Source organism: Sus scrofa, chromosome 5, assembly GCF_000003025.6.
Source record: "Sus scrofa isolate TJ Tabasco breed Duroc chromosome 5, Sscrofa11.1, whole genome shotgun sequence".
NCBI lineage: Eukaryota > Metazoa > Chordata > Mammalia > Artiodactyla > Suidae > Sus > Sus scrofa.
This window is the reverse complement of record NC_010447.5, coordinates 65,816,671-65,844,448: the sequence shown is the minus strand read 5'-3', so window position 1 is coordinate 65,844,448 and position 27,778 is coordinate 65,816,671. Positions and strand designations below refer to the sequence as shown.

Sequence of the window (27,778 nt, the reverse complement as noted above, 5' to 3'; positions counted from 1 at the left end):
CTTCCTTTCTTTTTGGTTTAGAGAAGCCCTTTCAGTATTTCTTTTAGCCTGGGTTTTGTGTTGCTGTATTCTTTTAGTTTTTGTTTGTTGGAAAAAATTTTTATTTCTCCTTCTATTTTAAATGATATTCTTGCTGGATAGAGTATTCTAGGTTGCATATTTTTTCCTTTTAGCACTTTAAATATCTCTTGCCATTCCCTCCTGGCCTGTAGTGTTTCTGTAGAGAAATAATTGATAGCTGATAACCTTATGGGGGTTCCCTTGTAGGTAACATTCTGCTTTTCTCTTGCTGCCTTTAGGATCCTCTCTTTATCACTAACTTTTGCCATTTTTATTATATATGTGTCTTGGTGTGGGTCTATTTGGGTTCAATTTGTTTGGGGCCCTCTGTGCTTCCTGTATCTTGAATGATTTTCCTATTTTACAAGAAATGCCCGAGGATCATTCTTTCCATTTTATAAAGAGGGGCGTGAACTCTGGCAAACACTTCCTGTGCACATATTCAAGACACTGGTTTAAGTGCTTTACACATATTAACTCTAATCCTCTCCACAACCCCATGAGGTGGGTACTGTTATGAATCTCCATATTACATGAGGAAAGATTCATAGCTTGCTCGAGGACAGGAGCTTAGATCAAAACCCAGCTGACTTCAGAGTGCATATCCAGGAGCATTATTTTATGCCACGTTGCTGCTAGCAGAGTCGTTCTGAAAGACTGCTTTGCACATGTAACTTCCATCCTTACAAACTGTCACTGGTTCACTGTCAACCTTAACATAGCGACCGAGTATCTTAACTTGGCAGTCAGTGCCTTCCACAATCCACAGTCGACCCTCAGCTTCAGCTTAACCCGCGTGAGCAGTGAAGGCCCCCAGAGCACGCCCAAATACGGCTGTATCGTCTAATGAGCATGTTCTCTCCCTTCGCTCCCAGGGGAGGCCCTCGCCAAGCCACACCCCTTCCAAGAGCCCCTCCCCCCCCCTCCCCGACATCCTCCTGGGCTGACCACTCCCAGCCATCGCTTCCTTCTGTGTGGTCACTCGCTGTCCATGCCTTTTGTTTGGTGTTCAGTCTGGGTTGGGTTTTGTAATGTACTTTTGTATTTGTCTCCCCAACTCATCATCAATGCCAGCTTGTCACTGTTGAAGATGGTTATAGGTTTTAATCTCCGCAAACTTATCTGATGAGAAGTTGGGACTCCGAGACTGGCAACTGCAGTACTTGCTCAGATATCGTCATTGTCCACCCAATAGACCACGAAATCCTGCATCTAGTACATCTAGTACATGTTAGCCAGTCTAGTTAGTTTTGTGTGAGTTCATGATCCATGTTCTATGCTGCCCCATTCTCCCTTAGACCACGTGCCTATTCTAGGAGATCAGGATGGACTGTTCTAGGAGTTCCCATTGTGGCTCAGCAGGTTAAGAATCTGACTAGTGTCCATGAGGATGCAGTTTTGATCCCTGGCCTTTCTCAGTGGGTTAAGGCTCCGGCATTGCCTCAAGCTGCGGTGTAGGTCACAGATGCTCCTCAGATCCAGCGTTGCTGTGATGGTGGCTTAGGCCGGCAGCTGCAGCTCTGATTCAACTCCTAGCCTGGGAACTTCCATATGCCACAAGTATGGCCCTAAAAATAAAAAATAAAAAAATTTAAAAAGATGGACTGTTCTAAATAGTCCCCATCATTACAGGTCTGTGGAAGGTTTGGCTGAGTGATCTTAAGTTGAAGTATTATGCCCAGTTACTATTTCAGTGTGGCCAGCATGCCAAGTTTTACAGGAGTGGGTCTGGCACTGGCTGTGTCTCAGCTTTGGAAAATTGTCGTTCAGTTCCCTAGGAGAGAGCTGGAAGCAGACCTCCTGGACTCTGCTTCAAAGAACAGAACTAGATTCAAGCCGTAGCTTATTATTGCTGGACTTTAGTTATTTCAGTGCAATCTTCATGATATTTTCCATATCTATGGAGTATTCACACTTTGTTTTTTAAAAAACCTAAATTTTAGTCTCAACCCTCAAATTACAGCTTTAATGTACATTATAATTTTTTAAATGTGCTAGCTATAGTTTTTTTAAATGGATATTAAAATAAATGCATAACCGTTAGATAACTGTTATCTGTGATCTATGCACCGTTATGTCACATGTCTCCATTGTGTGCTTGCCACCCTTGGCGGGGAGACACAGCTCTGCCCTTTGGTCTTTTCCTCATCACCTCTTTCTAGAGGTGAAGTCCCCTCTGATCAGGTCACTGGTGTCCAGGCTGGACTCCGATATTCTAGTGGGTTCCAGTAAGGTACTTCTTCTTCTTTTTTTTTTTTTTTTTTTTGTCTTTTTAGGGCCACACCTGAGGCACACGGAGGTTCCCAGGCTAGGGGTTGAATCGGAGCTACCAGCCGACACCACAGCCACAGCAACGCTGCATCCTTAACCCACCGAGCGAGGCCAGGGATCGAATCTGCGTCCTCATGGATACTAGTCAGATTTGTTTCCACTGAGTCAAGACAGGAACTCCACTAAGGTACTTCAAAGCCACTCTGAGGGTGGAAAGAGTTTCTAGGCAAGACTCTGGGCATTTTCTTCTCTTTAGAAAGAGCAGCTCAGTTTTATGTCTTCCCATGTCCAGGTCACTTAGTTAACATTTTAGGTGAAGAAAGGGTTCTACAAATTTTTTTGTATCAAGTGTGAAAACCACAGGACAGGTCAATCCAAGATAAACCCTCTAGAAAGATGAATTGTTTGGATGTTCATTTGTTCTTTTGTACATCCATTCAGTACTTTGAGGCTCTCTTAGCATCCTAGCTTTGGGGTTGGGAGAGCTCTCTTCATGTGTATCCTCTTTTTATTGTCATGAAGAAAAAGAAACATCAGGCCCTAGAGTGAAACCATGTCAAGTATTGTTCCAATTCTCTTGCAATCGATCCAGGTTGAGAGTAAGCCCTTGCTTCAAATCCAGAAGCCACCTTCCAAGATCAAGAACTTCAGAAGGACCCGATTCTTGAACAAGGTAGGAAGTGATGCTTACTGTCTTTCCCTAGAAGAGAATAAGGAAGGTGGGTGGCTGGAGTTGCTTTTTTTGGTTTTTGTTGTTGTTGTTGTTTTGCTTTTAGGGCCACACCCGCGGCATATGGAAGTTCCCAGGCTAGGGGTCGAATCGGAGCTATAGCTGCCTGCCTACGCCACAGCCACAGCAACTCAGGATCCGAGCCTCATCCGCAACCTAAACCACAGCTTATGGCAATGCCATATAACCCACTAAGTGAGGCCAGGGATCAAACCCACATCTTCATGGATCCTAGTTGGCTGAGCCACAAAGGGAACTCCCCGGAGTCGCTTTTAACAGGCATTTTTGGTCAACTCAGCATAACACGATGAGCCTGCTCTACCCACATCACCATACCCCATCTCTGCACAACTTTAAATGTTCCTGTTCACTGATAGCCAGAGTACCTCTCTCCTAATCAATTGATTGATGCGGAGGGGCTGGGATCCAAGGCAGCAGGTCAAGTCAATAACGTGGAGACAGTGAGGGCTCACGCCACACCAGGGAAGCTTTGCTTTGTGGAGAAGGAAGGGCTTCTCCGGTCAGGGTGGTAAGACATTGGAATGATGTAACAATGGCTAACACTTCTGGAATATTCTACAGAGCTTACCTTGTTGACCTCACAAAAGGTAGGTCCCATTTTTGCCCCCATGGGAGAGCTGAGACACTTGAAGCTCAGCGAGAGCGTCAAGGTGACTGTCCAACATCTACAGCCAGCAAGTGGTGGAGCAGGGATTCGAACCCAGAGCCTGTCTGCTTGACCACTCTGCTTTTCTCTCCAAGAACTTCAGAAATAGATTGAGGCCTGGGTTTGGCTCAGGCTTGTCCTTGCTCTGGGGAGGAGGCTGGGAGCACTGTGAGTCTGGAGACACTTTCTTGCCTCAGGTGTCTGCAACGCACCCAGTTTCTTCTCCTGCAGAACACAAACACCTGCTTTACGTCTCTGCCCTCCGTGGACACCCAGGGAAAGAAGAACATGGTGAGCTTCCCGCACATCAGCAGTCAGATCCCGCTAAAGCCACCCCTGCTGTCCCAGGTGAGTACAGGGCAGCGGGCGTGGCCCCGGGCAGGCAGGGGACAGACCTGCTTCCAGTCCAGAGCCAGGTTCCGAAAGGTCAAGGTGGTGGGAAAGCACTTGGGGAGCTGAAGGGTTGGGCGTCTGTCCCGTTCTCCCTCTTTACAATGAACGTGACTGTGTGAAGAGAAGTCGTTGACCTTCTCTATGACGCAGACTCTTTAAAGGCTTGTCCCGAGGACTCCCTGAGAAAAGGAAAGAAGAAGTGTTGGGTGTAGAGATGGTAGAAGCAGCCACATCCCCTCCTTTTCTTGTGTAAGGACCACACAAAATAATGCAAGAAGGTGCCAAGAGAAAGGGCTGTTAGACACACCTAAGTTCAAGTATGTGTGCCCTTGGGCAGGTCACTCCGTCTCCTTAGGAACTGGCCTTCTGCAGAGCAGCAGGAAAGACCTGTTCCCACCCTTCCTGAAAAGACGTCACCGGGGTGGTCAAGTGCAGACTGTAATGCACATGGGTCTCCTAGAGCGCAACGTGAGTCAGAGTGAAATGTTGGGAAAACCTGCTGTCTCACAGTTAACCATTTCACCCTGGAGAGGAAGAATTGTCTGGCGAGACGGGGCTGTCCTGGGTCAGATAAATGGTCAAGGGCACCCAGAAGGGGCCCACACAGTCCTTGATTGCAAGTCTTTTTCCCTGAACAGGAGAATCAAACTCACAGACAGGTACCGTCCTCTGAGCTCAAGGCTTCAGAAACGCCCTTCCCTCCGAGCATTAAAACCCAAGATCCGAAGCCAGAGGAGAAGCCGCCAAAGAAGCACATGCACAAGGTGCCTCTGACGGCGGCAGGTGTGCCTTTGGGGCGGCAGTGGGGCGTGGCGGGGTGGCTCTGTGGTCCAGGCATCTGCCGAGAAGTCTAAGCTGCCAGGTGTTGGGGTAGTCAGTCAAAACAATGAACCCAAGAGGCAAGTTCAGTCAAGTTCAAGGGCAGATGTACCAGCACTGGCAGAGGGAACTGCCTCATGGTCAGGGGAGACTGAACTTGGCTCCCTGCTGATGTTTTATGGAGGAAGGGGAGGAGGAGAGCTGGGACTGGAGGGGTGGTGAGTCCTGAGTCAGAGTGGGGGGGAGTCTTGAAGGCTCCTACCCCACCCCCTTGGTAAGGAGGTCTTGGCAGAAACACCTGAGGGGGCCCTGAGTGGAGGCTCCTGGGATACGAGAACAGCCAGTGCAGGGGAGCCTACGTCCTTGACCACAGCTCCTCAGAGACCCCCCTGCACTGGCTGTGCACCAAGGGTGCAGTGCAGAGGTAGCTGCCCTGGAGGCTGCCAGGTAAAACCTTGGTCCTCACCTGTGGGCGGGCCTGGAAGATTACACAGGTTTGGGCCAGGAGCCCATGCAAGGTGCAGGGATTCACACCCATCAGGGCTCATGGGAAGGGAACCCAAGTCCTCTGAGCATCCACCACGGGCCACACGAGCAGATGCTCAGAGCGCTTCTCCCACAACCTTGAACTTGGTTATCCCTGCTCCTCTTAAACCACCTCCGGAACTGCCCTTGAGGAGGTCAAGTCAGTTCTGAGCTAGTTCTGCCTTTAGAGAGCCAGTATCTGGCTCTCTCAGGCTGTGGCCCTGTCTTCCGGGCAAAGTACCTGCCTCAGTCAGCTTCCACGTGGTGACTCCCCTTCACACATACAGGCATGCAGGTCCTGCCCTCTTTACAGCCTCTTTTTCTCCCAGCAGTTCCTTCTCCGACTCTGGCAGTTTATCAAATAACATGATAACGCCCCTGCTACCCTCATCCCAGTTTGTGTCTTCTCAGCACTCACCATCTCCAAGATTGACCCCCCTGCCCCTGCACCCCAGACCAGACAGCCGCCCCCGATGCAATACGGGCTGGTGTAAAGCAGAGAAGAGCTAACACACATCCCTTCCCCATCTCAGACCCACTGGCTCAGTGCAGATTTGAGCGGAAATACCTCCCAGGTCTTAAAATGCATGTATGCTACCTGCCTGGCCCCGGACAGCATCCTAGTTTGCACACCCTCTCAGCATAGACCTTCGTACAGCCCAATACCATGTGAACTTGGGTGACGGCTGCCTTAACTACACACGGCTGTTGATGCTGCATTGACTCCTGGATCTTCCACCCCCTAGTTCTTTGGGGACTAAATTCTCACTTCCTTTCCTGTGTGTTTCCTCCTGGTTGGTTGAAATCTGTACCACACCTTGACATGCCTCCTCGTTCCCTTTGGCCCCTGTGAGATGCAGGATGCTGGGTCCTTAGCGGGCCACCCTGTAGAGGAAGGTACTCCTCCCCCCAGCTCGTGAACAGGAAGGGATGCTGTTGTCTGGCATATCCCCGGGTTGCTGCCTCTTACCTGACATCTGTGGTGTTTTTCACACAGAGGCCCTAAAGTTTTTTAAGAACCAGCTGTCTTCTTATGAGAAAAGTGAAATCCTGGGCTACACAGAGCTGTGGTTCCTGGGGCTGGAAGCTGAGAAGCTCCACATGGCTCCAGAGAAGTTCAGCAAGTCAAGTTTTGATGATGAGCACGGCTCCTACATGAAGGTGATGAGGGAGGAGGTCACAGCGACTGCTGGGCTTTGGGCCTGAGGGACAAGAGAGAGTCTGGAAAGGAAAAAAGTGTGGGGTATTTTGTAGCATCCGGAGCTGATGTGTCTGGAACTCTAGGCACCCCGAAGGCTTCTGCTAGATGCTAAACCAAAAAAAACACCACTATAAACATGGGGAGAAAAACATGCAGTTAAAAGACGAAGGGAGCTCCCTGGTGGCTCAGCAGGTTAAGGATCCAGCCTTGTCACTGCTGTGGCATAGGTTCGATCCCTGGCCTGGGAACTTCCGAATGCTGTGGGCATGGCCAAAAAAAAAAAAAAAAAAAAAAAAAAAAAAAAAAATCACAAAGTACTCTGCTCAGAGGATACTGATTTTTCCCTGAGAGTATTTGGGGCAGCAGGCTGGCATCCAGGTGAATTCCCCCACAGGCTGTTCTTCTGCACAGCCCTGGACCCATTGGAAAGTCCAGACTGATATAAGATGAAATCCTCGCAATAAACTCTTTTTTGGATTCCTCCAATAAAAGCTCCTGGATGACCTTTTTCTGTTTTATCATACATGTCATTTCCCCCACAGGGACTGGTTCATATTCATCATCTTGACGGCTCCTGTGTGAACAGATCCCCACCACACAGTCACAAACCCTGGACCCAGACACTCACACTTAACCTTCACCTTGGCTGCATTCATGAATCTAACACCAGGAATCAGATTCTCGGAGTGGGGAAACCTTAGAGGTTATCTTGTCCAGAACCTTCGGTCACAGGCTCTGCCACTCAGCGCGCTAAGTGGCTTGTCTGAAAACCCCCAGATAAAGTCCTTCTGATTGAACAGCTCCTGTTGCCTTGACTAGATACCTGTTCCTTAATTTCTAGTGCCTTCGGCGTGTGGAAATTTCCAGGCCAGGATCAAACCTGTGCCATAGCGGCGGCCTGAGCCGCTGTGCCAGAGAGAACTCTGTATTTCTCTACTTAGTTGAAAAATGTCCAAGTTCTGAACTGCTAACTCCAAGATGGAATTAAGTCTGAATAAGTCACGAGGGGAACCAGATCTGGCCAGGAAGTGGCCCAGTAGACACAGAACTGTCTTTGATTGATGGAGACACAGCAGGGATCAGAGAGAATTTCCCCCAAACAGACAAGCTGCCCAACTGCTTTCAAGAATCATGAAATGTCCCAACTGGACAGGACTTTCGGGGTCACTTTGTTCAAGGTTCCTGCACATGCAGAAAACTAGAGATGGTGGCAGGACAGGGATCAGAACCCAAGTTTCCCCAGCACTTTCCAGGGTTCTTTGCACTGCCTGACACTACAGACTTTCCCTGGTGCCACCCTGATGGCCAAGGATCCGGGCAGCGGCCCCACTGCAGTAGCAATGAGATGAGGGTGGTGGTGGCACAGTGCCCAGTGGAGTTCTCCGCAGGTGCCAGCCATGAGCTGGGAATGGGTGGCCCCAGAGGCTATGGCTCTGCTCCTCACCCCTGGCCTGGCTTCTGCAGGTCCTGCATGACCACATTGCCTACCGCTACGAGGTTCTGGAGATGATCGGGAAAGGGTCCTTCGGACAGGTGGCCAAGTGCTTGGATCATAAAAACAATGAGTTGGTGGCCTTGAAAATCATCAGGAACAAGAAGAGGTGTGGCTTGGCAGCTGGCACAGGCTGTAGAGGAGGGACCACGTGGCCGGCCCCTTCATGATGCCAGGGCTTCCTGGCTCTGCCTCTCTCTCTGACTTTCCTCTTCTTTCCATTGTCCCCTCTCTCTCTGTCTGAGACCAGGATGGAGGCAGAGAGGAGGCAAGAGTATTGAGCACCTTCTGCCTTGTTGGGGTCTTAGGGAGGGGCTGAGAAAGTGGGCCACCTGCTGCAACCTGACATGACACCGTGTCTTCTGTCCCCACCCTCCCCACCCCTCCCCAAACTTTTCAGATTTCACCACCAGGCGCTGGTGGAGCTGAAGATCCTGGAAGCTCTCAGAAGGAAGGACAAAGACAACACCTACAACGTGGTGCACATGAAGGACTTCTTCTACTTCCGCAATCACCTCTGCATCACCTTTGAACTCCTGGGGTCAGCTGCTTTTTCTTTGTAATTCATTTTCTTTTGAAAAGATGCTTAAGTGACAGAAGAGACACTTGGAAGTCAGACCACTAGATTTGTCTGGATGTGGACATTTCATGACCAGAGTGGACACACTGGCCACTCAGTCATCTAGAAAACCCAAGAGCTGGACCCAAAGCTGCCCATCTCACCCCATCCCTCGGTCACACTGGTCCCCTGCCAGTGTATCAAGATGTGCTGTCTAGGTGCTGGGCTCGATGACATAGCCAAGTCAAGGCCTCTGCCCTCAAAAGTTAAACTGAAATATGTAGGAAAGGATGCACCTTGGCTGCCATGTCCTCACACACTGGCTTTATGACCCTGTGGAGCAGAGGCTGGAACCCAAGGGAGCAGAGGGTTGGCTGCTCAGAAAGGGGAAAGGGGAGTTCTCATCATGGCTCAGCGGAAATGAATCTGACTAGCAACCATGAGGACGCAGGTTCGATCCCTGGCCTCGCTCAGTGGGTTAAACTCAGTGTTGCCCTGAGCTGTGGTTTAGGTCGCAGATATGGCTCAGATCTGGCATTGCTGTGGCTGTGGCATAGGCCGGTGGCTATAGCTCCGATTCGACTCCTAGCCTGGGAACCTCCATATGCTGCAGGTGTGGGCCTAAAAAGGCACACACACACAAAGTGGCAGAGGGGAAGGTCTTTGATTTTGAGCAGCCAAGGACAGGAGCAGATACTTTTGGTAAGAGAGCAGAACCTGACTTAAATAGACAGGCAACTTTGGGTGGGATATTAGAGCTGAAAGAGCGTGCTAATGGGAAGGGCGTGCTCATTTGATTCCTTTTCTCTCTGGGAAGACCATCTGATGCCATTTAAATAAGACCAGGAACCCAGAGTGCATTGAGCAAAGGGGGATCATCAGAGCCCAGCCCTAGAGGCCCAGTGTTGCTGGCATCACTGTTCTGGTGGCTTGGTACACCCCAGACACCATCACTGATGGGAAATTCCAGAACAGCTAAACTGAATCAAAGGGAAAGTCAACACTCTCCTCACCATCTCTGATGATGACAAAATGCGGTTCATGTTCCAATTTGCAGAGCTGAATTATCTTCCTGTGGCATCAGGGACCACCCAGACTGCCTTTGTTGGCTACTAATTGCAATGCAAGTTAGGATTAGGATGCACTGTTTTTTGGTTTTGTTTTTTTGTTTTGTTTTGTTTTTTTGGTTTTTTTTGGTCTTTTCTAGGGCTGCACCCACAGCATATGGAGGTTCCCCAGCCAGGGGTTGAATCAGAGCTGCAGGCGCTGACCTACACCACAGCCACAGCAACGCTAGATCTGAGCCACATCTGTGACCTACACCACAGCTCTTGGCAAGACCGAATCCTTAACCCACTGAGCGAGGCCAGGGTTGGAACCAGTTTCATGACTGCTGAGCCACAACAGCAACTCCAACACACACCCATTCTTTTTCAGATTCTCTTCCGTATAAATTATCACAGAATATTGAGTAGACCCTGTGCTCTTCAGCAGGTCCCTGTTAACCATCCATTCCATATACAATATCGTGCCTATGCCAGTCCCAAAGGTCCACACTTTTAACACACACGTGTTTGTGTTAAGTGATTGAAGAACTTTGCCACCGCATAAGAAAGGTACATCTGAGAGACCAGCACAGTAGCGCTGTGCCCTGACCCACCATCAATCAATGGGAAAGTTGAGTTTATAGGACGTGAAAGCCCCGCCTCCTGGTCTGAGCCTTGCCTCCTGCCCCAGGGAAACCAGGTGGAGTGGGATTGTTCACAGGTTCAAAGTCGGCTCCATACTGTTCACGCCAATACCCATCCCGTCCTCTCTCTTTCCCAGCATCAACTTGTATGAGCTGATGAAGACCAACAGTTTCCAAGGCTTCAGTTTGTCCATAATTCGCCGCTTCACCCTCTCTGTTTTGAAGTGTTTGCAGATGCTTTATGTAGAGAAAATCATTCACTGTGACCTCAAGCCCGTGAGTACGACCTCTGTCCTGCCAGGGGAGCTGGGTCTCACCCTCAGAAACGGTTTGCCCCGCTCCGTTCCCCAGGGGTCACTGGCCAGCTCTTCCAGATGGAAGCCAAGCATCATGTTTGCAAGTTGCGTAAACCCAGTGGGACGCAGGGAGGACGAAGGCACGGGAGAGAGAGGTGGTGGCACGGAGGCAGACGGGAACCAGAGGACTGAGGGCTTAGGGCGTGTGGAGACGTGTGGTTTTGGGGCGTAGGGGGCTGACTCAGACCAAGGAACCTCACTAGATACTTGGTAGCCAACCTATGAGCTAAGGGATTTCCTTGAACAATAGAGGAAATATTGGAATATGGGATAAATACGTGCTCACTAGGGAAGTGTACACACAACCGGGAGAGTTTCGTGAGCATGAATTCAAGAATCAGGGAGTCATTCTTAGGGACTTCATGGGTATGTCAATGACCTGGGATGGCCTGACGCTTCCACCCCCACTGTAGAGCTATTTCTGCCAATAAGAGGGAATGGCCAGCCCCATTTAGGGAAGGAGCCTTTCCACTGGGCTAGAGATGCGCTAGAAATTCCTACTTTTTAAAGGCTTTTGCTGCTCATCATCTTCTGGCTAATACCAATATTCTTTAGAAAAGGTACCGTGGACTGGTCGGTCCTTTGTTAGTTTGTGGTGCCAGCAGCTTCAGACCGGGCTTGGAATGCCATATGGAGAATGTTAAGGGACTCTGGAAGCAGTCAAATCACTGGATATTCCTGGCCGTCCATCTGCTGCTGAGATCCTTGGAACTATGCTTAGGACTTACTCTTCCAGCCCCAGGTGGTCCCCTCCCACGCTCTGAGAGGAGAGCCCTAGAGAGTTCTGCCTTGTCAGCCAGGACCCTTCCCGAACCCCTGCCTTCACATTTCCCCCAAGGCAGTATTAGAATCACAGTGCCAATCAAATCGTTGGTTTTTCTTTTGGGGGGGAGGGGGTGTCTTTTACTATCATAGCAGAATATTAGTGAGGCACTTACTAGAAACATCAAAGTCAGTCAGTGATATTTCTAATGCCTCATGCAACCAGGGTGTAGAACCAGGTGCCAGGGATATAAAAAATAACCTCAGGGAGTTCCCGTGGTGGCAATGGGATTGGTGGCATTTCTGCAGTGCCAGGACACAGGTTGCATCCCCAACCCTGGCACAGTGGGTTAGATCTGGCTTTGCCGTAGCCGCGGCTCAGATCTGATCCCTGGCCTGAGAACTCCCTATGCCTTGGGGCAGCCAAGAATGCTGAAGAAAGAAAGAAAGAAACTCAGTCTTCAGGAGGTGCAGTCTACATGGGAATGGAAGCAACATACATGCAAAGACATACTGCCAAGCAGCACATGCTGAGTCCAGACAAGAGGCACGGCCCACAGTGGCATGGGAAGGCAGAGGATGGAGAACGGGGGGCTTTGGAGATGTGGGAGGGTCCACCTGGAGGTGGTTGCATTTAGACTAGGACCGGGTCCTGGGGGATGGGCGGCGATTAGGTATATAGGGTGTCTGGGGCAACAGGATTAAAATTTGATGTGTCTCTCTTCTCTCTAGGAGAATATAGTGTTATACCAAAAGGGCCAAGTCACTGTTAAAGTCATTGACTTCGGATCAAGCTGTTATGAACACCAGAAAGGTAGGGCCATTCTAGTCCCTTGGATTGAATTTCTCTATTGCGATTTCTTTCCTTTACTGAAATGAATGGTTCACACCCAAGGTCACCTGGGGTCTAGTCCGGGCTCAGCCATAGCAATTGCTGATATGATTTGGAACAAGCTGTTTCATGTCTCTGAAACAGAGGTTGGCTCAAGTACCATAAGGCTCCTTTGCTGCTCTCATACCCTAGGGATTTGGAGTTATCCAAGAATATTGGGCCCCGAAACTAACAGGGAGTTCCCGTTGGGGCTCAGCAGAAGCGAATCTGACTAGTATGCATAAGGATGCAGGTTTGATCTCTGCCCTCACTCAATGGGTTACGGATCCCGTATTGCTGTGAGCTGTGGTATAGGCTGCAAATGTGGCTCGGATCCTGTGTTGCTGTGGCTGTGGTGTAGGCTGGTAGCTGCAGCTCTGATTCGACCCCCAGCCTGGGAACTTCCATATGCCGCAGGTGCGGCCCTAAAAAGACAAAAAAACGAAACAAAACAAAACCCTAACTAGATGTGCATCTAAGTCACCCGAGGCCCCTGAAAAATCATCGCTTCCGCGGCCTGACCCCAGAGATACCAGATCAGAATTTCTGGCGGAGGACCCAGGAGTCTACACTTTAGAAAACACAGGCATTCTAAAGTTGGGCATTCACAGCCCTAGGTTCTCCAGACTTTGTATTTTTCTCAAGCTAGAATCCAGAAAGCAGTCCTGGTATTTGTACAGCCGTCACTGAACTTGATGTAAGAGCCTTTTCTTTTGGCTTTTACGAAGTTTAATGTTGAGAACACAAACATTTGTTGAGTATCTGCTATGTGTCGGTCACTGTCTTGGATACTAGACAAAAAAAAATGAGCATTTCCTCTCCTCAGATTGCTTACAGCCTGATGGAGGAGACAGGAAGGTAAAAAGATAACGTGACAGATGCAAGGACAAGAGAGATTTACAGGCTGTGCTATGGGCGCAGGAAAGAGGGGCTTTGGGGCCAGCTTTCACGTGGCAGTGTGTCAAAGGAAGCTCCCTGGGACTGAAGAGAATACCAGACTACTAGGTGGATAGTCCCATATATTTTCCAGAACCACTCTGGAAGACTTATCTTTTTGTATATGAATGCCATAAGAAATTCCAGCTAGAAAACAGTATTTCTCCCACAAAGAACTCATATGCTTTCTCTCCTCAGAGACAAAAGCTCTATAACCTATTAACATTTATCTTGGCTGCCAGGGGCTCAGAACTGAATTTTTAATGATCTCATCCTTGCATGTCCCCCTTTTATATTTTCTGACTTCCTTTGATCTTTATATTAACCATTGAGACTGTGGAGGGTATGAATACTCAACTTGAACTGCCTGAATTCAATTCCCAGCTCTGCCACGTATAGCTGAGTGACCTTGGGGATTTATTTCATCTCTGTAGGCCTCAGTTTCCCCGTTTTATTTTATTTTTATTTTTATTTTTATTTATTTTGCTTTTTAGGGCCGCACCCGGAGCATATGGAGGTTCCCAGGCTAGGGGTCTAATCGGAGCTGTAGCCGCCAGCCTCTGCCACAGCAACAGCAACACAGGATCTGAGCCTCGTCTGTGACCTACACCACACAGCTCAGGGCAACGCCAGATCCTTAGCCCACTGAGCGAGGCCAGGGATCGAACCCACAACCTCATGGTTCCTAGTCGGATTCGTTTCCTCTGAGCCACGATGGGAACTCCTTCAGTTTCCTCATTTTAAAATAGGGACAGTAGTGGAGTTTCCATGTGGTTCAGTGGGTTAAGGATCCAGTGTTGTCACAGCAGGGTCTCTGCTTACTGCTGTGGTGTGGGTTTGATACCTGGCCCAGGAACTTCCGAATGCTGCAAGTGTGGCCAAAACCAAAATAAAATAAAATAAAATAAAATAAAATGGGGATGATGATAACTCCTGACTCACAGGGTTGTTGTAAGGATTGAGAGAGTTAATCAGGGAGTTCCCGTTGTAGCTCAGTGGGTTATGAACCTGACTAATATCCATGAGGATGCAGGTTTGATCCCTGGCCTTTCTCAGTGGGTTAAGGATCCAGCGTTGCTGTGAGCTGTGGTGTAGGCCAGGAGCTGCAGCTCCAGTTTAACCCCTAGCCTGCAACCTTCCATATGCCCCAAAAAGCAAACAAAACAAAACAAAAAAAGGAAAGAAAGGGTTAATCAGTATCAAGCACTTGGACTGGTGCCTGGCATATGGTACATGTCATGTGCATAAATCCATTAAATCCACTTTAATGGAAATTAAAGTGGAAACTATTCTCATATTCGTTTATTTGACCTTTGATATAATTTAGTTTCAAGTGTACAACATAATGATTTGATATCTGCATGCATTTATGGAATGATCGCCATGATAGGTTTAATTACCATCCGTCCCCATACAAAGTTATTGCTTTATATTGTATGTTACATCTCCGTGGCTTATTTACTTTAGAACTCTTCAAACCCAAGGTCATAGCTCTCGATCCCCTTCACCCACGTCACTCATCCCCACCTCCACCCCTTCCCTCTGGTGAACACCAGGTGGTTCTCTGTCTCTGTGAATCTGTTTCTGTTTTGTTTTCTTTGTTCATTTTTTTTTTTAATTCCATATATAAGTGAAATCATACTGTACTTATCTTTTTCTGTTAAATCCATTTTTAAAAACTAGGAGTTCCCACTGTGGTACAGTGGATGAAGAACCCACCTACAGTGGCTGGGGTCCCCGTGGAGGCAAAGGTTTGATCCTCAGCCCAGCGCAGTGGGTTAAAGGATCCAGCATTGCGACAGCTGTGGTGTAGGTGGCAGCTGCAATTTGGATTCAGTCCCTGGCCCAGAAACTTCCATATGCCATAGGTGCAACCATAAAAAAATTTTTTAATTAAAGAAATTAAAAAAAACCACTATCCTATATGTTTGTACTTCAATTGCAAAATGCCTTAAGCCCATTTTTGGAAGCAGAAAGGGTATAAAAGTCATTTTTATTAAATCTTTGTTTTAGATCACAAAATTATTACATCCTTGGAGTTCCTGTTGTGGCTCAGCAGAAATGAATCTGACTAGCATCCATGAGGATGCAGGTTCAATCCCTGGCCTTGCTCAGCAGGTTAAGGATCTGGTGTTGCTGTGAGCTGTGGTGTAGGTTGCAGATGCGGCTTGGATCCCAAGTTGCTGTGGCTGTGGTGTAGGCCAGTGGCCACAACTCCAATTCGACCCCTAGCCTGGGAACCTCCATATGCTGTGGATGTGGCCCAAAAAAGACAAAAAAAAAAAATTGCTACAACCTTACTGTAACCCATTCAAACACCAAAGAAGTGACTACAGAATCCCTGCTCTGCCCCCATCTAGGTAACCAATTAGCAGTGTAGAGAAATAACTATAATGCCCCATTTCTCCAACTTTCATCTCATCTGTAAAATCTAGGCTGCCTACAATACTGTCTTCTGTACCTCCACGTCTGCCAAGGTTTTGCTGAGCTTTTCTTTCTATCCTTTACATTATGCAGCACATGCACATGATATATGAATATACATTTTACCTTATTTTATTTTATTTTTTTAGGGCCATGCCCTCGGCATGCAGAAGTTCCCAGGGCAGGGATTGAACCTGAGTCCTAACAGTGACAACGCCAAATCCTTCACTGCCATGCTACCAGGGGACTCCTACTTTTTAAAATTATGCATTTTGCATGCTTCTTTTTCAATTTTTTTTTTTTTTTTTTTTGTCTTTTGTCTTTTTTGCTGTTGTTGTTATTGTTGCTATTTCTTGGGCCGCTCCCGCGGCATATGGAGGTTCCCAGGCTAGGGGTCGAATCGGAGCTGTAGCCACCGGCCTATGCCAGAGCCACAGCAACTCAGAATCCGAGCCGCGTCTGCAACCTACACCACAGCTCACGGCAACGCCGGATCGTTAACCCACTGAGCAAGGGCAGGGATCGAACCCGCAACCTCATGGTTCCTAGTCGGATTCGTTAACCACTGCGCCACGACGGGAACTCTATTCTTTTTCAATTTTGATATACTGCTTCCCTTGCCAAATCACAATACTTTCAGATGTCTACTCCCAAATTTAATTGTACAATCTGAAAACTTGGCTTTATTATTAGTCTTATGCTTCCTTCTGATAAATCGTGTTGGACAAATTTACTTTCCTAGAACAATGCTTACTTTAGAGTTTTTTTTTTTTTTTTTTTTTTTTTTTTTTTGGCCATGCCCAAGGCATGTGGAAGTTCTCAGATCAGGGACAGAACCCACACAACAGTGGCGGCCTGAGCCACTACAGTGATAACACTGGATCCTTAACCCGCCACACCATAAGGCGACTCCACTTCCGAGTTCTTTATCAATAACATGAGGATAAAAGGGGGAGGGGGAGGGAGTGAGATGGGCTGGGAGTTTGGGGTTAGTAGATGCAAACTGTTGCATTTGGAGGGGATAAGCAATGAGATCCTGCTGTATAGCACAGGGAACTCTAGTCACTTGTGATGGAACATGATGAAGAATAATATATCTATTACCTATCTGTATATATATAGATAATATATCTATAACTATATCTAGTCACTTGTGATGGAACATGATGGAGGATAATGTGAGAAAAATAATATGACTGGGTCACTTTGCTGAACAGCGGAAATTGACAGAACATTGTAAATCAATTCGAATAGAAAAAATAAAAATCTTAAAAAAAAATAACATGAGGATAACGATCCCTCCATAATAATCAGGTCGCCCTGAGGCTATGAAGAGGTTGGATACAGATGGTGACTCCTAAGTGCTGGTCCCAAAGCCCAGCGGGTGAAGTCCGGGGGCGTCTTAGTTGTTGTCCACCCTCCCGAGAAGCCTCAGGGGAACAGCGTGCTCTGGAGAGGAGGCTTCTACCCAAGGCTTCTCCTCCTTTCCCCTGCAGTCTACACCTACATCCAAAGCCGGTTCTACAGATCCCCGGAGGTGATCCTGGGCCACCCCTACAACATGGCCATTGACATGTGGAGCCTGGGCTGCATCATGGCCGAGCTGTACACGGGCTACCCCCTGTTCGCGGGGGAGAACGAGGTGGAGCAGCTGGCCTGCATCATGGAGGTGAGGGGGGCAGGCTGCGCGCCAGACGCCGAGCTCAGCATCCGCAACCTCCGCCGTCAGCTGCCGGGCCCGTGGACTCGCTGCAGGACAGTGGCCTGTGTCCTTTTTTTGGGGGGGGGGGGTTGGAGATTTTGAAATGATGTACACTTTTGAGTTGACATCTCACATTTTTATCATAAATGTAAGTAGTTGCAAAGGATGTGATTTCCAGCAAATTGACATTTTTATGAACAAAAAATGAACAGTGACATTTTCAGTAGTGAATAGTGACATTTTCAATAGTGAATAGTGACATTTTTCAAACACAACTCTGTACCCATCTTTTGGATACATTCAAAAGAATCTCAAAACCAGAGTGACACAACACCCATTGAGATCTATATGCTGTTCCGTCATTAGTTACCCTCTTAACTTTCTGGAAAGACTACCTCCCAGTGAAAACATTTTACCAAGACTCTCGTATGATTATTATGCCTACTATTCTTTTTTTTTTTTTTTGTCTTTTGTCTTTTCAGGGCCACACCCAAGGCACATGGTGTTTCCCAGGCTAGGGGTTGAACCGGAGCTACAGCTGCTGGCCTGCACCACAGCCACAGCAACTCCAGATCTGAGCCGTGTCTGCGACCTACACCACAGCTCACAGCAATGCCAGATCCTTAACCCACTGATCAAGGCCAGGGATTGAACCCGCAACCTCATGGTTCCTAGTCAGATTAGTTTCCACTTCACCACCACGGAAACTCCAACTATTCTTTTACTTAAAGCCATCTTGCTTTGAAGCTAAAGTAGACAAAAGAGAAGACAATCCTAAAAATTGGAAATTTCATATGTTAGCATTTTCCCAGTGAAGAAGGATATTTTGACTGTGATGCTGAACGTCTTTTCATGTGTTTCTGGCCATCGGTATGTTGTCTGTTTAGAGCTTCTGCCCATTTTTTGATGGGGTTGTTTGTTTTTTTGGTATGGAGCTGCAGAAGGTGTTTATAAATTTTGGAGATTAATCACTTGTCAGTCACTTCACTCGCAAATATTCTCCCATTCTGTGTGTTGTCTTTGTTTTGTTTAGGGTTTCCTTTGCTGTGAAGAAACTTGTAACTTTATTTAAGTCCCATTTGTTTATTTTTGTTTTTATCGTCACTACTCCAGGAAGTGGATCTGAGAAGATATTGCTGTGGTTTATGTCGGAGAGTGTTTGACCTATGTTTTCCTCTAAGAATTTTATAGTGTCTTGTCTTATATCTAGGTCTTTAATCCATTTTATTTTTGTGTATGGTGTTAGGAAGCGTTCTAATTTCATTCTTTTTACATGTGGCTGTCCAGTTTGCCCAGCACCACTTGTTGAAGGGACCGTCTTTTCTCCATTGTATATTCTTGTCTGATTTGTCATAGATTAGTTGACTGTAGATGCGTGGGTTTAATTCTGGGCTTTCTGTCCTGTTCCACTGATCTATATTTCTGTTAAAGATATTTTGACTGTGAATAAGGATATAGCTAATCTCTCCCTCCTTCCTTCCCTCTCTCTCTCTCTACCTATCCATCATCCCAAATTTCTACTTTCTAGATTGCCTTAAAGTCAAAGATGATTGGAGAGATACATACATCCTTGAGAATTATTAAATATATAGAGATTCACCTCATGGTTGAAATTGATAATAAAGTATTAAAATAACTTAGGTAATAGTAGCTATAAAGGATAGCTGTGGTGGGATAAACACTGACCCGGGGGTCCGTCAGCCTGGAGGCTTATCCTGATTCTTCTCTTTGGCCAGTCACTCCCCTGCCCTGAATCTCTGTAAAATGAGGGGCCCAGAGTCCATGGCTTCTAAGGCTGATGGTGGACCATTTAATGAAGCAGCCCCGGACCACTGCTGCTTCCAGTGCTGAGGAGAATGGGGCTGTGGGATTTGGGGAACAGTTCCTACTGCCCCAGAGCTGATTCAGCTTCCTCCTGACCTCAGTCAATGAGGCAGAGGAGCAGGAGGGAAGGGTCACATAGGGACGTGGCTGGGAGCCCAGCTGCAAGGACGGCCCTGGGCTGAGGCGAACACCTGTCCTTCCCCTCTCTCTGTGCAGCTTATAGGTTACAATGGGGAAAGTGCCACAGTTTTCTTCTAGAAGGTATATTGTCATTTTGTGGTTTGATGCCCATCTGGTGATTTCCATCTCCCCCTGCTCTCCTTCCTTCCCATCCCCCCCCCAGCTGGGATATGTCACCCCTTAATTATGGGTGGTCAGCAGGTACACGGGTTTATTCATCCTGCCGGTGAGATTTGCCTGCCATCAAGAGTGGCTGCCTAGTTGGTGCAGATGCCTGTTTAGAACAGTGTGGGAGGAGTTCCTGTTGTGCCTCAGGGAGTTAAGAATCCGACTAGTATCCATGAGGATGTGAGTTTGTTCCCTGGCCTCGCTCAGTGGGTCAAGGATCTGGTGTTGCCGTGAACTTTGGTGTAGGTCACAGACACGGCTCAGATCCCGAGTTGCTGTGGCTGTGGTATAGACCGGCAGCTAAGAAGAAAAAAAAAAAAAAGAAAAAAAAAAGGAGTTCCCGTCGTGGCGCAGTGGTTAACGAATCCGACTAGGAACTATGAGGCTGTGGGTTCGATCCCTGCCCTTGCTCAGTGGGTTAACGATCCGGCGTTGCCGTGAGCTGTGGTGTAGGTTGCAGACGCGGCTCGGATCCCGCGTTGCTGTGGCTCTGGTGTAGGCCGGTGGCTACAGCTCCGATTGGACCCCTAGCCTGGGAATCTCCATATGCCGCGGGAGCGGCCCAAGAAATAGCAAAAAAAAAAAAGAGCAGTGTGGGCGATATGGATGCTCAGGATACTGAAAAGGCCGTGGAATAAGGGTCAAGGCCCAGGGCCTGCTCTGCCACTGGCTTGAGAGCACCACTTAACATCCCGGGTCTTTATCTCTGGAGGCAGCGTTTGGCCAAAGTGCCACCCCACCCTAGCAGTCCTGGCTCCAGGAGAGTGAACCCACTGCTTTGTCCTTGTTGCAGGTGCTAGGCCTGCCGCCAACCCGCTTCATCCAGACGGCCTCCAGGAGACAGACGTTCTTTGGTGAGTCCTAGGTCTGACCGACCGTCTTGTTCCCACTGTGGCTGATTAGATTTCACAGCCCTTTAAGACACCTTTCTAGGCTAAACCCCATTTGATGCTCTTCCACTTGGCCCCACCCCAAAAGACAGGCTGTGCTTAGGAGTTGCTTTCAGAAAAGTGACAGGATGCTGAGAAGTGGTACCCAGTGCATGCCGGAGGTGGGTTGGGGGAGTCATGCAGGGATGAGGTCTTGGCAGTGAAAATGTGCAGGATCCTGAGAATGATCAGGTGCCTGCTCAGAAGATCTGTCAGCAGCTCTTAAAACCCCAAAAGATTACAATTCCACCCTCTTCTATAAACTCTGTCTCCCCAAGCAGCTTGTCTGTCTGTTCACACTATGCACTGTGCAGGGAAATCAAAGATCAGAAGTTACTTTGCAAGAATAGTGGGAAATTCTATTGCTACATTCTCTCATTAGTGGAGCCTTATTTTTTCCCTGCCAAAATTCTCATGATGCCCCAGTCCCTTTACTACTCCAGGTTCATTGCTACTTTGGTTTAGAATAGATAAGCAAGGGCCCTCAGGACAGCGTTGCTGTGGGTGGGCTGTGGCTTGCCGATTATGTTTAGGAATCTGCCTCCTTGCTAGAACGAAGCCCTCTCCACGGTCCCCATGCAAGCTCACCCCCACCATCACAATTCCCAGGCTCTGGATTTTATGATCCCCTGCCTTTCCAGCCGAGTGGTGCGGTCCAGGATGCACAGGTGGATCAACAAGGTCCCACAGAGGCAGGCTTCCAGGCCACTATACAGCCGAAGATGGAGTTAGTCCCAGATCTAAAATCCCTCTAAAGAACCATAGGAAGATAAGGTAGCCCATGTAGAAAAATCCACTCTGGCCCTCCGGAAGTGACCTTTTAACCTCAAATATTCTTTTCCCATTCAGCCTAGATTTCGAAGGATTTGGGGAAAGGCAAGTAGGAACATTGGGGTTCCCTCCTGCTAGACAAAGACATTGTGGGATGAGTCACATCTTGAAAAGAGATGTGTACTTCAGGGATCAAAAGGAAGGGCATACAGGGCACTTTGGTAAGTGGGTACCAAAGACATCCATATGTCCATTTCATAGAGGGCCTGTCTTTTATCACCAGCACTGGGCTGCAGAATAGTGATGAGGTTTCGGTAAGAAAGGACTTTACTGGAACCAGCAGACTGTTTAGTGTTTCCCAAACTTCATCTGATTATAAGAATCACTTGGAAAAAAAAAAAAAAAAAGAATCACTTGGGGAGTTCCCGTCATGGCTCAGTGGTTAATGAATCCGACTAGGAACCATGAGGTTGCGGGTTCAATCCCTGGTCTCCCTCAGCAGGTTAAGGATCTGGCGTTACCATGAGCTGTGGTGTAGGTCGCAGACGCGGCTTGGATCCCACGTTGCTGTGGCCGTGGTGTAGGCTGGCAGCTATAGCTCCCATTAGACCCCTAGCCTGGGAACCTCCATATGCTGCAGGAGTGGCCCTAGAAAAGGCAAAAAAAAAAAAAAAAAAAAAAAAAAAAAAAAAATCGCTTGGGGAGTTCCCACTGTGGCTAAGCAGGTTAAGGACCTGATGTTGTCTCTATGAGAATGCAGGTTTGATCCCTGGCCTCTTTCAGTGGGTTAAGGATCCCGTGTTGCTACGAGTTGTGGCATAGGTTGAAAATGCTGCTTAGATCTATTGTTGCACCTCTGATTGGACCCCAGCCCGGAATTTCCATATGCTGCAAATGCGGCTGTAAGAAAAAAAAAAAAAAAAAGAAGAATTTGGGTTCTTGGCAAAAATGCTAATTCCCATAATTCTCTTGTATAATCTATGATAGAGTAGGTTTGGGGTGGAACCCAGGAGTCTGTTTTTTACAACAGCGCCTTGTAATTCTTATGAGGAGGTGAGTTTGGGAAACATGATGTCCACTTCGGTTCTTGGCTGTCCCTTCTCCAGGTCTGGACTGCCAACAGACCCTCCGCCCCAGCCATTCCTAGTTAATACCCTTCATTAGCAGCAAAGGGATGTTGCTTCGGGGGCTGTGAGATATGTAAGTGCCCTGGGCGCTAGAAGGAAAAATGAGGTATTGGGGTGGATCAGAGAGCTGGGGAAAGGATGACTGTAGGAGCTATGTTATTTGTAAGCCATGAGCCTGATTCTTCTTGGGTCATTTGTGAAAGACAATACAGGATAAACTGGGCTCACTGGTACCACAATCAGAAAGCAAGTGGGCATTTGTATGCGTTCATAGGACTTATTTCCTATGCGGTAACCCTCAGCCCATTTTTATCTTATAAACAGACGGATACCTGTGTATGGATATACACACATACACACATTCATGGGCTCTTCCAGGAATTCAGTAAGAAGTGTTCTGTTGGATGCCCCGCAAATTGCATTGATTGCAACAATAATTAGAAGCATTCATTATGTACCTTCTAGAATATCCATTATATGAAATTTGGTTTTTGTGAGATTTCTACTGTGTGAATGTATAAATTGTTTGTGTATATATACCCATCGACCCACTTCCATGCAGATTTACAAGGTGCGAGCATAAGTAGTCAGCTTTCTGAACACGTTCACCAGGACCTAGAGGCCCAAATGAGTGGCCCTGCCTTCATAGCATTGCACTAAGCATTCTTGGGCCACCTTTGGAGCTGTCTGGAGGGCTTCTTTTCAGCAATGACTGATCATTTATTTGGTGAGGGCTTTCATCAGTGGAAATGGCTGAAGAAAGTCAGTCCAAGCTGTGTCTTAAGCAACCAACCAAGTTTGATCTTTCCAATCATGGCCAAAATGTTTATGTGACTTAAAGTTGCATGAGATTAATTTTCTTGTGTTGCATGTACCTGAGCTCTGAAACCAAGTTTTTCTCCCAAAATGACTTTCTTGTTATTCCCTATGGGTGTCCCAAATGCTCAGGTTTTGGGGTTAATGAGGAAGGAACAAAGGGCATAGATAACCCAAGAATGGACAGTATGTTTTTATCACTTCAGATTTATTTTTATCATCATCATCATCATGATAATTATCATTATTATTTTCAATTAGTTACTGTTAAACCATTGAAAACTGTTTATTGACTCAGGCAGGAGGCAGTGGGAAGGAGGCTCAAAACATACCAAATAGGAGGGAAAGTTGTTTGTAAAAGCAAATTATGTTCATTGGATAATTTGCACATGGTTATTTCAAACTGATGGAGGTTGTGAGTGTGTTTGGGGGAGGAGAGAGGGGACAGCGCGTGTGAATGCTGCAGAGTCCCCTCTGAGAAGCATTGTGGTTGAATGAACAGCTGTGATGTGACCGATGCCTCTTGACACCTGGAACTAAACCCAGAATGTTGTATCTCTAAAGATTCCAAAGGTTTTCCTAAAAATATAACCAACAACAGGGGGAAAAAAAGATACCCGGATTCCAAGGATCTCACGATGGTGCTGAAAACCTACGACACCAGCTTCCTGGACTTTCTCAGAAGGTGTTTGGTGTGAGTTTGCCAGGGTGTCTTTGCCTCTGGGTTTCCTCTTAAATACTTTACTTTCCCACATGTTTGCTGGTGAAAGGCTGGGACCGGGCTGGGGGGCAGTTATAAAACATAATCAACATGGACCATAGAGCTTTAGATTCTACAAGATGCTTTCCCACCTGTTGCCTAAATTCTTTTGTGTTAAGGAGTTGGGGGAAGGGTTATCTAATTTGGCGGGGGGTGGGGGGAAGGCTGCACCTGGGGCATGTAGAAGTTCCCACGCCAGGGATCGAACTCACGTCACAGCGGTGACAAACACCGGGCCCTTAACTGCTAGAGAATTCCGGGGAAGGGTGATCTAGAACCATTTATTATGTACAGCTTCTTAGAATCTGTACGCATACTTTGAATCTTAGAAATTAGATTCTGTATTTCAGTCAAGTCATAGTTTAAAAAAATAACAGCCCATAAAGCACCTCGAACAGCACCTGGTATTAGAAAGAAAGATATTTAGAAAATACTAGCTGTTATCCCTATTTTAAAGAGGTTATGCAAGTCTGTCTCCACTGAGTGGCATATAGATTAGTCACGTGACATTGGGCAAGTCAGTGTCTTTCTCTGGCCTCAGTTTTTTCTGTAGAGCAGGTTTTTTCCCAAGTTTCCTTCCAGCCATATCAGTTCCATCGTTTGTTAGTTTTGTTTTTTGGGGTTTTTTTTTTTTTTTTTTTTTTTTTTGTCTTTTGTCTTCTTAGGGCCAAACCGGCAGTACATGGTGGTCCCCAGGCTAGGGGTCTAATCGGAGCTGTAGCCACCGGCCTACGCCACAGCCATAGCAATGCCAGATCCAAGCTGTGTCTGCAACCTATACCACAGCTCATGGCAATGCTGGATCCTTAACCCACTGAGTGAGGCCAGGGATCAACCTGCAACCTCATGGTTCCTAGTCAGATTTGTTTCTGCTTCGCCATGATGGGAACTCCTGTTTGTTAGTGTTTTTGGAAGACCATATTTTTATGTTCTCTCATTTCTTCCAGTGGGATGGAGTGTTTTACAAAATTCTACTCTTCTGGCTTTTGTGCATCTGGAATTTAGGTACTAGCTCAGAATAGAAACCATCAGGGAACTTTTCCCCGTCGGGGTGGGGAGATCATGCTACCCATCTGAAAAATGGAGCTGGAGAAGGATCCTGTACCCCCTGGTGACCCGCCACCCACCCCAGCCTCTTGCCTAGGCCACAGAATGAATGGACATTAACTAGGGAGAGGAATATTACTGAGACGGTGGTGAGTTATACAGAAACAGCTTAGACCATCCTTTCTGGTGCAAAGGGCTGGTTGGCCACACCTTGCAAAAGGCAGTCAAGCTAATGGGGCATGTTGCTTTCTCAATCTGTATTTGGCTAATTAGCAAATCTTTGGAATAAGAGACTGAAAGTTTGGGGTCAGATTTAATGGAGGTAAATGTAAATTTCTATGTCTAGATATTTTAGGCTAACTCTCGGAGCTCAGGAGAGGAAGTTGTAGCTTAACAGCAGTTCATTTGACAAAGAACTAGGAACTTGAGTTGTTTAGACCTCAATGAATCTAGAATATTAGACTCTGCCATCTTGCTGCAGTTAGGATCTATTCCCAGGACACCAGTCGCTAACAGCTGAGATTTCCTACCTAGGAAGGGATTGATCATACCATGTGATTAATGATTAGTAGTCATGTAAAAATGTCTGCAAATAGTTAAGGAGTTGTAACATAAAAGATGGATTAGTTATCTTGTTCTGCATGATGCCAGTGGATAGAATTTGGACTGGGTCAAACTTACGAGGGTAAAAGTTCCTAAGTGAATTTCGGCTTAATAAAAATGAAGAACTTTTAAAGAATTGGAGTTTTTCAAAACTGGAATAGCTGGTTCTGAGTTAGTGCCTTGTCATTAAAATTACTCAAGAATGGCAAGGCGATTCCGTGATGGGTGTTCAGTCAGATGTGTTTTGTTAGTGCACTAGAAGTTTGGCTGGATTATAACATGGTCCCCGTATGATCTTAATATTCTAGCATTCTATAATAATGTTCTTTGTGATATAGTTGGAGATCCAAATTCATAGTTTGGGAATTGATATTAAGCATCTGTTTGACAGTCTTAGTTTACTAAACCCTAAATCCCACTGGTTTAGATTTTCTATAATATTTCTTGTAAGGGAATTTCTAGAAACTCTGGAAGTCTTGGGCTCCAAGATTTTCCTTACATTTTCCAAAAAGATCATTTTCAGTTGCCTCCAGGTACTTCTATTTATTTCTTTATTTAGTCTTCTTAGGGTTGCACCCAAGGCATATGAAAGTTCCCAGGCTAGAGGTTGAATCAGAGCTGTGGCTGCCAGCCTAGGCCATAGCCACAGCAACGCGGGACCTGAGCAATGTCTGCAACCTACACCATAGCTCATGGCAACCCTGGATCCTTAACCCACTGGGTGAGGCCAGGGATCGAACCTGTGTCCTCATGGTTACTAGTCAGATTCGTTTCATCTGAGCCATGATGGGAACTCTCCAGGTACTTTTAAATTGTATGTCATCATCTCTGCTTTATATCTTTGAGTTACAGCTCAAATGGGTTCTTGGAAAATGAACCACTTTTTCTTTTTGTCTTTTTAGGACCGCACCTGCGGCACATGGAGGTTCCCAGGCTAGGGGTTAAATCAGAACTGCAGCTGCCGGCCTACACCACAGCCACAGCAACGCAGGATCCGAGCAGCATCTGTGACTTGCACCACAGCTCATGGCAATGCTGGATCTTTAACCCACTGAGCGAGGCCAGGTATCGAACCCTCGTCCTCATGACACTAGTCAGGTTTGTCAACTGTTGAGCTACGACGGGAACTCCTGAACCACTTTTCTGATATCTTACTTAGGTTCTTTATTGGGGTCTTTGAAAATACTTCATTATTTAAAAGGGAAATAAAACCCTAACCAGTGCTGGGCTTTGTTGGTGTGTAGCTGGGAGCCTTCTCTTCGCATGACCCCTGACCAGGCCCTCAAGCATGCTTGGATTCACGAGCCGCCAAACCTCAAAGTACGGCCCAGGCTCCAGACCTTGAGGAAAACCAGTCTCTGTTTCCCCTCGGAGTCCAAGAAGGACAAAGTTCAAGGGCAACATCGCTTGGGCAAAAAAGGTATAGCCCCTCAAAGAGCCAGTCCCAGCTCCATAATCTCGGGATCAGGCATCCCTGGAGGACTGCGCGGCAGTTTCTCCGAGCCCAGCCGTGGTTAGTTCTGCTCCACCACGACTGGCCAGCCATTGCGTAATGGGGGGGTTTTCCTCTTTCAGGAAACTTGGTTCGAGCTGGGTTCTCCTCTCGTTTGCCCCCTCATCATTAGGACTTTCCGTTCCCCTCCTATTTTCAATTCCCTTCTCCTTTCCTTTCAATGTGTCCTCCTCTGCGTGCCCTATAATTACCTTTTGAATTTTTATCAGATTATGGGATTATGCAAGTATCTTTTATAGGCACTGGAGACTCCCGGTTATATACTTGGTTACCAGAGTCAGGTTGCTGGGATTAAATTCTGGCCCTACCATTTACCAGATGTGGGCCCTGGAGCTATTATATTTAACCTCTCTGTGCCTCAGTTTCTCCATTTCTGAGGATAATAGCATCTATTCTCCCTGGTTGCAGGAGGATCAAAGGAATTCGTGAATGTAAAGTGTGTGTAGAATAATCCCTGGCCCACAGAATGTGCTTTATAAATGCATTGTTTTTTATCATTTCAACCAGGGTTTCCCCAAAGTGATCTGTAGCCTAATGGACAGATTGTAATTCACATGTGAACACTTGTTCCTGCTGTCTTCT

At 47.0% G+C, this 27,778-nt stretch overlaps 1 protein-coding gene across 1 annotated transcript in view; it reads left to right on the top strand.

Annotated features, from left to right (window-relative positions):
* Positions 1-27,778, top strand: part of DYRK4 (dual specificity tyrosine phosphorylation regulated kinase 4) — a 62,742-nt gene that overhangs the window by 33,356 nt on the left and 1,608 nt on the right. Inside the window, exons 3-14 of the mRNA XM_021092445.1 lie at positions 2,924-3,004; positions 3,960-4,076; positions 4,760-4,904; positions 6,463-6,626; positions 8,131-8,267; positions 8,559-8,699; positions 10,545-10,683; positions 12,258-12,339; positions 17,253-17,425; positions 20,424-20,484; positions 23,838-23,967; positions 26,928-27,103. Coding sequence (XP_020948104.1) covers positions 2,924-3,004; positions 3,960-4,076; positions 4,760-4,904; positions 6,463-6,626; positions 8,131-8,267; positions 8,559-8,699; positions 10,545-10,683; positions 12,258-12,339; positions 17,253-17,425; positions 20,424-20,484; positions 23,838-23,967; positions 26,928-27,103 — 1,546 coding nt within the window. The remainder of the gene's footprint in view (positions 1-2,923; positions 3,005-3,959; positions 4,077-4,759; positions 4,905-6,462; positions 6,627-8,130; positions 8,268-8,558; positions 8,700-10,544; positions 10,684-12,257; positions 12,340-17,252; positions 17,426-20,423; positions 20,485-23,837; positions 23,968-26,927; positions 27,104-27,778) is intronic.